The sequence below is a fragment of the Chinchilla lanigera genome, unplaced genomic scaffold (genome assembly GCF_000276665.1).
Source record: "Chinchilla lanigera isolate Chin_1 unplaced genomic scaffold, ChiLan1.0 scaffold00020, whole genome shotgun sequence".
NCBI classification, from domain to species: Eukaryota; Metazoa; Chordata; class Mammalia; order Rodentia; family Chinchillidae; genus Chinchilla; species Chinchilla lanigera.
The window spans coordinates 8,740,293-8,752,284 of record NW_004955421.1 but is presented as its reverse complement, the minus strand read 5'-3'; the positions used below and the strand labels follow the sequence as shown (position 1 = coordinate 8,752,284).

The 11,992-nt window shown below is 39.6% G+C and overlaps 1 protein-coding gene across 7 annotated transcripts in view; it reads left to right on the top strand.

The window, feature by feature from the left end:
* LOC102003352 (inositol 1,4,5-trisphosphate receptor type 1) overlaps positions 1 to 11,992 on the top strand; it is a gene marked incomplete in the record, with an annotated part of 324,788 nt that overhangs the window by 175,767 nt on the left and 137,029 nt on the right. For all 7 annotated transcript variants that reach the window (XM_013513715.1, XM_013513713.1, XM_013513710.1 and 4 more), the window contains 5 exon segments: positions 3,018 to 3,143; positions 5,346 to 5,546; positions 7,288 to 7,539; positions 9,514 to 9,639; positions 11,575 to 11,703. In XM_013513715.1, the coding sequence (XP_013369169.1) occupies positions 3,018 to 3,143; positions 5,346 to 5,546; positions 7,288 to 7,539; positions 9,514 to 9,639; positions 11,575 to 11,703 (834 nt within the window).

The window sequence follows — 11,992 nt, the reverse complement described above, 5'->3', positions numbered from 1 at the left end:
ATAACTTAGTCACCTACCCCATAACAGAGGGCCCTGGTTCAATCCTGAATACTGAAAGAAAATAGTGTAAGAAGACAGTTTGCTGACCATAGCTTGGTCTCTTGATATCATCGGTTTTCTTAATAGCAAAAGGCAGTCATAGAGCCGTATTACTCTACATGCAGGCAGATTGGGTTGGAATGGGTAGCACAAAGGGAAAATAAAATTGTGTGTGTGTGCGCGTGCGCGTGCACGCGCATGCATGAGCGCGCATGTGCACATATGTGTGCTGACTTCTGGGTGCGCACACACATCCCAGTGTGTGAGAACAGTAGTGGAGGGATTCCACCGACAAGTAAACCTTGTAGTATGATGTCTTCAAAGCTTGCTTGCCTTGTAAACGTCCACTTCAAACCCCAAAGGCTCTCGAGTGCCCTTGAGCACCGGAAGCTTTGTGTTTTAGTAGAAGAAATATAAACATGCGGGACAATTTAAGGTCACTGCCGCCAGCCAGCAGTAGCTGTGCATCCCAAGCCCTCTGAGTTCACAGCTTAGAAGGTTGGCCACTTTCTGCCCTGGTAATAAGAGACAGATGTAATACTTATTTTTTTCATATTGGGACTTGGAATTAAAGTTCTTTGTTACTCTGAAAGAATAAATAAAATTCTAAAATGTACAATAGATATTGTGAAATGGGAAGAAACCATTCAAAAGGAAAAAGGAACTAGGATGGGTAAAAGGGGAAAGGCCAGTAGGGAAAAGGGAAAAAATGCAAGTCAGTTGTAGTCTTAGTGTCTCTTAGTTCATTATAAAGGAAGATTTGTGCTAATATCGATTGGAGAAATTTTTATGCCAATATCTTCTACCCTGAGCAACTACTTTAAAGATAACAACATGTAATATATTAGCTATTATTATTCTCCTCTTTCTTGTTGTGAAATTTTGTTTTACATTTTCCATAAAGTGAATTTTAAAAAGTTCTCTGTCATTTTCTTGTTTTTGATTATCAAAGCCGTAGCTCCAGTTCCTCCTGTTACCTGTTCCTGATAAGTATGGGCTCTTTTCTCACAAGGTTACTTTTTAGGCCAGAGGCTGGCAACTGTAAATATGGGCAAAATCCTACCTTTCCTTTTTTGTCCAGCATAAGATCCCACCTTCCCTGTTTTTGTCCAGCATCGGAGTGGTTGTTCTATTTTGAATTAGTTGTATAAGTACCTGATCATGTTCATTTCTTGACCTGGTACAGTCAAGGCAATATTTCTGTCTCGTCCTTTAAGGAAAACTTTGCTGACATCAGTCTAGACCAGAGCCAACTGATAGCTAAGATTTACTGACTAATCACTGACTAAATTAATTTTCTCATTTACTCTTTATAATACTGTATACTCTTACAGTGTCCATTTTTCAAAGATGAGGAAACAGAAGCATTGAGAGGCTACGTAACTTAGCCTCCCAAGCACACAGCTAGGAAGTTGTCCATCTGGGGTAATGGCAAGGTGGTTAGTTGCAGGGCTTGTGTTCCCGTCTGCCACACTCTCCTGCCTGTGAGATGAGGGGATGGGTGTGTGATGCTTTAGGAAGACTTAGGGGCTGAGGAAATGTGAAGGATGATTTCTATTGTAGGGATTCTCATTTTTTTGTCATTTTCTTTGTTAGTATATGATTATAGTATACAGTGTTTTACATTCCTTATATGTGGCTGGTTCGTGTATATAACACGTCTTAATTCCTTTTTTATTCCCTTTCTCTTCCTTCCCTTTCATCTATCTCCTGATCACCCCTTCCCATTTGAGAAAGATCTCTCTACTTCCCATTATCTGTCTTTTACTTTGCTCTTGATTTTACTAAAAATGAGTCAGTTTTATTCTCCTCCATGGCAGAGTCGCTCTCCATTGTGTATAAATACCATACTTTCTTTATCCATTCATCAGTTGATGGACATACAGGCCACTTCCAAGATTTAGCTGTTATGAATTGTGCTGCTGTAAACATGGGCATGCGTGGATCACTATCGTATGATGTCCTTAACTCTTTTGGGAAGATCCTAGAAGGAGAATACCTAGGTCAAATTGAATTTCTAGCTTTAGTTTTTGGAGGAATCTCCATACTGATTCTCAGGGGTTTTGCTAGTGTATATACCCATCAACAGTGTAGGCAGGGTCCCTCCCCGCCGCCGTAGCCCCCCAACGTTCGCTATTATTGGATTCTCATTCTGTTTTTACTATTTTACGTGTTTATTTAGAGTTGTGGTAGGTTTTATGTAATAGTCCAATGACAGGTTATTTAAATCTACAAATACTAAAGAATTACAGTTTTTTTTAAAAAAATTTAAAAATAAAAGAAGGAAAACATATTAACAAACAAACATCCATTAATTATAATATGTGAAATGAGAATTACATAATATTGTGTGTGTGGACACATAATTCTATGGGATGCCCAGGTTAGATACTGTATATTGTCCCCATTTTGCAGAAGAGAAAGCTAATTCTTAGGTTTAAACATGTGCCTGAGATGACAAGGAAGGGATTTAAGGCAAGTGCAGTGTGCCCTCTTTTATAACTCAGAGACATTTTCATTCTACCTTGTTACTTACTGCTAGAAGTTCATGGCCCAATCCGTAGGTTGGGGGAACTGAAAAACGTGTGCCCTGGGCACGAATGTGGGAACTCGCCACCAGGAAGGAGGTTGGCTTGGCGGGCCCGTCAGCCCTGCTCTCAGAAGTGGGGTTTCAAAAGTCTCAGCCCTTGCTAGCCAGTTGAATCCCAGAAACATTCCATTAAGTTTTACACTCTGGCGTTCTTCCTGAATAAAATCTTTTTGTTTGTGCCCAGGGCTGATGGGAGATAATCCATTAGATGAGGCATAAATAAGTCTCTCTGTTCTTAGAATGGAAACGCACAGCCTCAGTATTTACCCACAGCGGGAACTGGGCACACGCTCCCTGCATTCCACCTCGGTAAGAGGTGCTGGGGTGCAGCAGAAGCTGGCATCCTGGCCTCGCAATCAGTGCCTTTCATCTCTTTCCTCCCACACAGGCCGAAGACACCAAGATGCAGGAAATTATGAGACTGGCTCATGAATTTTTGCAGAATTTCTGTGCAGGCAACCAGCAGAATCAAGCTTTGCTGCATAAGCACATAAACCTGTTTCTCAACCCAGGGGTAAGGTTTGAGGCTGTATAAACCTGGAGCGGGAGGAGGGCAGGGAACAGTTTGTTCTTTGCTGTTGTGGTTTCTGGGACTTGTTGTAATGCAGCCTTCATTCCAAAGAGGAACGTTGTGACCAGCTGTCAGCAGGACATAAATACTCCCCATATTACGAGGAATAAGATGGATGGGGCAAGAAGAGAGGAAAGTAATGAGAGAAAAATAAGATACATCTTTTTTTTTTCTTAATAACATCCTTTAGTGTAACAGAGTTAGCAGTATAGGAGTACTAGCTCTTCGTATGCAGCCAAATACATGATATAGCCACATAAGACAATCTGTGTTACACTTTAGTTTGTTAAATACATATTTAAATGTATAAAATGTGTGTCATATTTTTCTTTAAAAAATGATGCCATCCTTTACACATTGCCTTGCATTTTGACTTTTTTTCATTTAATATATTATGGCTGCCTTTGCAAATCCAAGATACATAAATTTTATCTAATTCTTTTTTGGTGGCTAAATGTTATTTCTTTTTTTTTTTTTTTAAATGTTATTTCATAAAATGGCTGTAACTTTTTTTTTGTTTGTTTGTTTGTTTTTGTTTTTCTCCGGTACCGGGAACTGAACTCATGACCTTGCACTTGCCAGGCAGGCGCTTTGCCGCTGAGCTAAATCCCCAGCCCCATGGCTGTAACTTTTTGAAAACCATTTCCATATTAATGGATTATTAGGCAAGGTCTAGTTTTGGGCTTTGTAAATAATACTGTAAAGCGCACACACACACACACACACACACACACACACACAGTTACACATACAAACTCAGTAGTGCTTGAGTTTTCCAGAAGAAAAGGGCTACTGAGTTGTAGGATAATATTACCTTTTTATCATGTTAAGAAAGAGAAAAGGGAGCAGATAAAAAAAATGAAGGTCCCATCTATACCAAACCTAAAACTGAATAACTCTAGGTAAAAAGTGAAAAATAAAGTTCTAAAAGATATCATAAGAATATCTTTATGGCCACGTGTAAGCAAAATTTTCTTGCACATCATGCAAAGAGCACTAATTAAAAGGGAAAATACTGGTAAATTGGACTTTATTAGAATTCTGGCTGGGTGTGTTGGAGCACACCTGTAATCTCAGCACTCGGGAGGCTGAGGCAGAAGGATTGTTGGGAGTTTGAGGCCAGCCTGGGCTACAAAGAGAGCTCAAGGCCAGCTTGAACTGTATAACGAGACCTATAAAAGACAAAAAAAAAAAAAAAAAAAAAAAAAAAGCTGTTCATCAGATGTCACCATTAAGAGCTTCTCAAGACAAGACAGATAATGGAAGACATTTTTATTGCATGTGTTAAACATAGAACTCATACTCAGAATATATAACATATTCAAAAAATCATTGAGAGAAAAGACAACCTACTCATAAAAATGGGCTAGAAATTTGAATTGTCTCTGCCTAATGGAGAAGACCCTATGGCCAATAAGTGTGATAAAGTGTTCAACATGAAAAGTTATTGGACAAATAAAACTGACTTGTCTGTTCACAGTAAGATATTACTGAAATTAAAAAGACTGAACATACTATGTTTCAGCAAGTATATGGAATAGCTGTACTGTAGAATGAGAACTGTTAACATCTTTCAAAAGCTGTTTGACAGCATCTTAAAGGCACACATACTGTGGCTCAGCAGTTGTGTTCTAGGGTCTAAACCCAATGGCAATACAGATACTAGGTTTACCAGAAGACGTAGACAAAAATGTTCAGAGCAGAATTAGTAGTGATACTGGTGAAATATTAGAACTGAGTACTCACACAGGTACCATCAGCAATAGAATAGATCAGTATATTATTGCATATGTATGCAGTGAAACATACATATTGGTGAAGAAGAGGACATGGGGCTCAGGGGTAGGCAAGAAAGAAGTTAAATTATGGGTTGGGGTATTAAGAAGGCCTGTTTTGTGTCTTGATCTGACTGCTGATGTTTGTTTTGCAGTCTGTTTAGTTGAATACTCTTGATTTGTTTATTGTTCTGTGTGTTTGTTACACGTCACTGAGAAAGTTTGCTAAAAAAGAAGCCATTACAGAGATGAGAATGAGAAGCAGGTCTTCAGGGGTTTAAATGCTTCTTTCTGTGTATGTTTTCAGTGGAGTCACCTTTTTGCTCACTTTTCACCATTTCCCTGTGCTCCTGTCCTTACCTCCTGCCAGATCCTAGAGGCAGTCACAATGCAGCACATCTTTATGAACAATTTCCAGCTCTGCAGCGAGATCAACGAGAGAGTTGTCCAGCACTTTGTTCACTGCATAGAGACCCACGGTCGAAATGTCCAGTACATAAAGTTCTTGCAGACAATTGTCAAAGCAGAAGGGAAATTTATTAAAAAATGCCAAGACATGGTCATGGCTGAGGTGATTGTTCTGTATTTCTATATATTTCTACCTGGTGGCCTGTAGAAATTTCAGAATTACTATATTTAATATTATTTGTATGAACTGGCACCCTCTTCAGGAGCCATCGGGAAGGGCAGAATGTAATTGGTGGGCAGTGGGGAAGAGGGGGAAAGAGAGAGATTGCATGTTTGTGAGCTTGAGGAAGAGTCCTACCTGATTTTTCATTGCCCCAAATCTGTCAGCTCTGAGGAGCCTTGGCTTGGATTCTTCTGGAAGGCAGATAAAGAGGAAAATGAACCAAAACGTAGTGAGTAAATACTGAATGTAGTTGGGACCCAAAAAGCCACAACTTCCCTTTATGTGGATTCTGACTTTTTCCTTAATTTCACCTTAACCAGTTACTTGAAAAGTTTTTGCTTGATGAATCATGGGGAACAGCTGGTCTGTGGAATCAAGGAACAGTTTTGTTTGGTCTTTATGGGTAGTCTGCTCCTTGTGGATACTGTCTCTGATCAGAAAGGCCCCCTTTGCCAAACATGTGACTATGGCTTCCACGTATGTTTGCCACTTTGGCCTTTTAAAAAATGAAATTTTGAACAAACTCACCTAACACTTGGCTTTGTAGTCCCATCTCTTGCTATGATCCTAGGGGCAGTAGGATAGTGTGACTAAGAATTGCCTTGGCCTAGGATACAAATCCTAGCCATAGTGCTTTTCTGGCTGTGGGACTTGGATTGTTTGACATGACATCTCAAGCTTGTAGTGAGCATCCTTGTAAAGTGAGGGTGTGGCAGTGTCTACTTTAAGGAATTAATATGTAGACTAAATGAAATGACAGTGAACATAATAGCTAATATTCACTGGAAGCCTACCACTCTCTGGACACTGTTCTCAGCAACTTATATATAATAATAATTCTACATGAACATGCTTTGAACCAGATGCTGTACTTGTCCTCCTTTTTATGTATGAAGAAACCAAGATACAATGAGATCTGGCGATCTATCTAAAGAATTTATCTTGGTATCTGGCACATAACTGGAGCTCATAAATGTTGTTAATAAGTAAATAATATGGGCTATATTATTTTAACTTCTGTGCCAAAACTTTTGGGATGCTTTATATTTCACGTAGTGCTGAAATTGATCCATTATTAAACAGACTTCTGAGCGAGGACTGCATCCCTGAGGTAAGCCAGCCTGGCGCTGGGTGTGCCCTTCTCACCTAGGGGATAAATTATGAATAGAAATGCCTTGACTTTTTGATAAGTGTTGAAGGAAAGGCATATTTTAATTAGAAGTGTGTAATTTGTGACTGAAGAGATAAGACGTAAAGAAATACTTTATAAGGAGATTGGATGAAAGACTTATAAAGGGGTACTTTGTAAAACATAAGAAGAAAGCAGAAGCATTTAAAGTAGAAAAATCAGAGCCCAATTATTGAGTTAGGAGGTACAAGTGCAAGCTTGCAATCTGTATTGTCACTTGATGTATAAATGCTGGTATGCAGGCCATGTGCTGCTGTAATAGTTTTTAGGGCTCACCGTGGTATTTCTGTTTTCATGGATTGAAATGATGCTGCTGAAGAGTTTTAGTTGGTAAGTCATAAATGGATGAAATCCAGATGAGCTTAGTAATGTAAGTAAGACTGCTTTGGGAAGGGAAATCCAAAGAGGATCTCTCTCTTCGCAAATAGGATATTGTAAGGTTGTCCCACACCTGCAGGCTTGTGACATAAATGTGCTCTGTTCTTTCCGTAGCTGGTGAATTCAGGAGAAGATGTCCTTGTGTTCTACAATGACAGAGCCTCTTTCCAGACTCTCATCCAGATGATGCGGTCAGAGCGAGACCGGATGGACGAGAACAGCCCCCTCATGTACCACATCCACCTGGTGGAGCTCTTGGCCGTGTGTACTGAGGGCAAGAACGTCTATACGGAGATCAAATGCAACTCTCTGCTCCCGCTGGATGACATTGTCCGTGTGGTCACCCACGAGGACTGCATCCCTGAGGTAAGCCAGCCTGGCGCTGGGTGTGCCCTCTCGCCTGCATCCCTGCAGTCTATGGGACTGTGAGTTTGTGAGAGGCACCATGGTGACTTGCCCTCTGGATGTTGAGAATTGCTGCTCCTTCTGGGGAGGGGTTTGTTTCATTTTGCTGGAGCAGCATTTTCCTAATCATGGATTTTATGTGAACATGATTTTATGAAGGAACATGGCTGGGGTGTTGGTCGTTTTCTGCTTCCTTAAGAGGAGTGGAGAAATAGACTTCAGCATGTGGGACTAATTCAGCTAACTTACTGAACAAAGAAAATGTGACCTGAATGGACTTCTCAAAAATAAGGTTAAGAGTCAGTTTAGAGACAGATCATATGAGTGGAACACACTGTAAGTTACTTCTTTAAAACAAAAGCACTTATTACAAAAATAATGACTATTATATAAAATTTAGAAGCCAGGTGTGGTGGCACAGCCCTGTAATCCCAGCACTCAGGAGGCTGAGGCAGGAGGAGAGCCTCAAATTCAAGGCCATGTTGGCTTATATATTGCATTCAACACCAGCCTGAAATATATAGTGAGGCCCTGTCTCAAAAGAAGAAGAAGAAAAAAGGAACTACATATAATCAATAAGAAAATAGAAACAGCCTCTATCCCACCACCCATCAAGAGAACCTATTAAAGTTTGAAGTTAAACTTTTTAGACTTCCTTTTTTTCCATTCATATATATTGGTACCAAAAAATTAGATCATACGATGTATACTTCCTTCTTGTATATTTAAAAATTTATATTTAGTTTATATTTTAAATAAACTACATGTAGAGCACATGTAGTACATATTAAATGTATACTACAGTATTATGTTTTTAGATCTTTTTGCAAAGTTAATACATTTTGAAAAGTTCAAATACCAGAAACTAAAAAGAGATAAACCATAAAGTCTTCTGCTGTGTTCCCTCCACCCATCACATAGAAAATAATTTATTATATTTTCATTTATCTTTCTAGTGTTTTGCATATAAACATATACTGTGTAATCTTTATCTCCCCAAAAGGTGACATTCTGGGTATGCTCCTCTGTATTGTAACTCCTTCTCAAATCAGTCCATATATTCCAGAGTTGTTGTTAGAGTTGTATAAAACTTCATTATATCCAGGAACCATAATTGTCCTCAGTGAGGGTTAAACTAATTTATAATTTAATGAGATAATAATAATAATAATTACAAGAAGAAAAATGAGGTTGTATTTTTCTCAGACTTTCCCTCCCAGTATATTATCATGCTTTGAGATTCTCGTATATGTAATACCTTTCACCAGTTCTTACTTGCTTTTCTGTTAGGGATCAGAAAGAAACGGTGTAGTTATGCAGTGGTACCTCGGTTCATGAACTTAATTCTTCCCGTAATTCTGGTTGCAAACCAAACTGGGTGAGAACTGAATCGAATTCAAAGATCAGGTTCAATGTTGACCTTGCAGGAAAGTTTAAATTTGAGATAGGGAAGTTTAAACGTCTCCCGTCTTCTGCCACTAGACTCTTTTAACAGTACCTTCTCATGAGGAGAAATTCTTCTTTTGCGGGGGTTGGTTTTTTGAGACAGGGTCTTGTGATGTAGCTTAGGTTGGCCTTGAACTCACTATGTAATCCAGGCTGGCCTCAAACTCAGCAGTCCTCCTGCCTCAGCCTCCCAAATGCTGGAATTACAGGTGTTCACCACTATGCCTGGCTATGAAATCCTTAATTTTAATATAGTCACGCTTGATTTTTTCCTATGGTCAGAGTTTTTGAAACATACTTTACCTTTAGATCATGAAGACACTTGCCTAATTATAAATTTGATGTGTCAAGAAAAAGCCTCAGAAGTGAAAGCTGACAGACAAGTGGAATGACCATCTTGACCCATGCTCTTCGCTTTGAACGATGCAGCTAATTAGTTCCACAGAGCTCCAGGTGGTTTTTCATAAAAGCTGTGTTTCTGCCTTGCAGGTTAAAATAGCGTACATTAACTTCCTGAACCACTGCTATGTGGATACTGAAGTCGAAATGAAGGAGATCTATACCAGCAACCACATGTGGAAACTGTTCGAGAATTTCCTTGTGGACATCTGCAGGGTAAGGGGTTTCTTTAACTAAGGAGACTGAATTAGAAAGAGACAGAGGGAGAGGGAGAGAGAGAGAAAAGAGAGAGAGTAAGAGAGAGAGAGAGAGAGTGTGTGTGTGTGTGTGTGTGTCTGACGTAATAGTCACATCATTTCTGCTGCAATTTGTGGCACAAGGAGGCATTTGTGGCTCTTCCCTATGTTCATCTCATTTCTTCCCGCCCTTTTCTCTTAGCTGAAGACAGATTTTACTTATCAAGCTTCAGGAAACACAGTTTCTGGCTTTCATTTCACCTTTCACAGATTTATGTGTGAATAATGAGCCTGGATATACTGAAATAAACTTCGTAAGGTTTTTCCCTTTATAGTGTATCTGTGCTCGGAGGACACCTCCCAGAGCCCACGAATCTTGTCTGTTAAGTTCTGGTTTTGAGGATTCTGCAAGGTACAGCACCTCTGTCTATTGCTTTCCTAATCCAGAGCCAAGGCGACCGCCAAGACACTTACATGACCTTGCACTGGTTCAGCATTCTTCGGCCCCAGGACTAACCCTAATAGCATTGCAGAGGGATTCATATGAGTCTTGTAGTGGTGGTGCTGGGGAGTGACGTGGGTAGCAGAATTCTTCAGACAATAATCATGAGATATATCTGAATTTCAGAAATATTTTAAATAAGAAAAGGTACATGGAGGAAATTTACAGTGTGGGGTTTTTTTCTACTTAACTATATATACTTACTAGTAAAGGGGGAAGAACTTACTTTCAAAAAAAAAGAAAGAAAAAGGGCTTAATTTCCTTGTAATCTAGGACTATAATAGTGTGGGCCTAAATTTCCTTGTAGTGGATGAGCACTTAATAGCGCTCTAGTATGGGTTTCACGGACAGATGTATCTCTTTTAAGTCTCCAATGTCTCCTAGCTTGTTAATCCCATTAATCTCATATTTGGGCATGGAATTGGAGGCCCTTTTTGTTTCTTTAACGGGACTCTGTGAAGTTTTCTCTAAAAGACCAGACAGTAAATATGGCTACCTTTGTGGCTCACCCATCTCTGCTCTGACCACCCTATTCTGCGCTTTTCGCACAAAAGCAGCCGTGACCATACAATAAATGTGTGTGACTTTTTTCCAATAAAATGTTATTTATAAAGATAGCCCCTGGCCCTTTGCTGACCCTTTAATTAAATTGTTCATAAATGCTATAAAGCATTTATTAATTTCGTCTTTTGACTGTGTTCTGAAACCTCCCACTATTAAGGTTAGTACATGGTCTTCTAATAAAAGTAGATTTTTATTCCTTTACTTTGTTTTTTAGCGTAAGCAACTTTATATCTCAGATTATAGAACTAATAAATTTGGTAATAAAATGTATTCTCTAACCATCAAAATTAAATAGAGGACAGCTGAAATTTAAGGTGTTTTTCTTATCTCAAAATCTGCTCTTCAGTTATTATGAACATGGAGTGCTGTTTGGAATAGAGTATTTCAGTAAAGCTTTTATTGAACGGAAGAGTGTTTTGGGACTGGAGTGTCAGACACGCCAGACCTCAGTGATGTATTTGCCTCTCCTGGTTATAGCTTACAGTAGTAGAATGGAGGGCAGCTCACTTTTCGGTGGAAATGGAGACACTTGTGGTTACTGTGCCCCTCAGTCCGCTTCAGGATTTTAGACTTGCTGGATACAGGTAGGAGTTGCAAGCAGTGCCTTTAGTTAGTCAGTCCCTATCAATCTTAATGTTCTGTGATTCTGCACTAGGCTCTCTGAGCTGGCTTTACGTCTCTTTATCCACTACGCAGAATTTATTTTTTGCTAGGGTTTTCTCTTAAGGGGATAGACACTAACAAGCAGACCTTTCATTTATTAAGGTTGTTAATCAGGAAGGATCATGGGATTTCTTAATGTTTGGCATAGGTTATGTGTCATGTTTAAAGTGTTCACTTGTCTTCTAGGCCTGCAACAACACCAGTGACAGGAAGCACGCAGACTCAATTTTGGAGAAGTACGTTACTGAAATTGTGATGAGTATCGTTACCACCTTCTTCAGCTCTCCCTTCTCAGACCAGAGTACGACTCTGCAGGTAAGAAACATGACAGAGTTGTCCCACGTGAGTTACTGGGACATGTTCCATGCCCTGTACTTCGTCACTGAGAGCCAGCCCAGAACGCTGCCTTGGTTCATCGGGTTAGACTTGTTTGTCCTGTCGTATGAAGTGAAAACTGTTTTGGCAATGCCCATGCTCTTATCTTCTGTGAAACAGTATTACAAAACCACATGTCAGGGTAACGTCAGAGTCAGGAAAATTGGAAAACTTTTAAACATGTACTTGTGCTTTGGTTTTCCATGTTGGCCCCTTCCCTCTCCCCCTC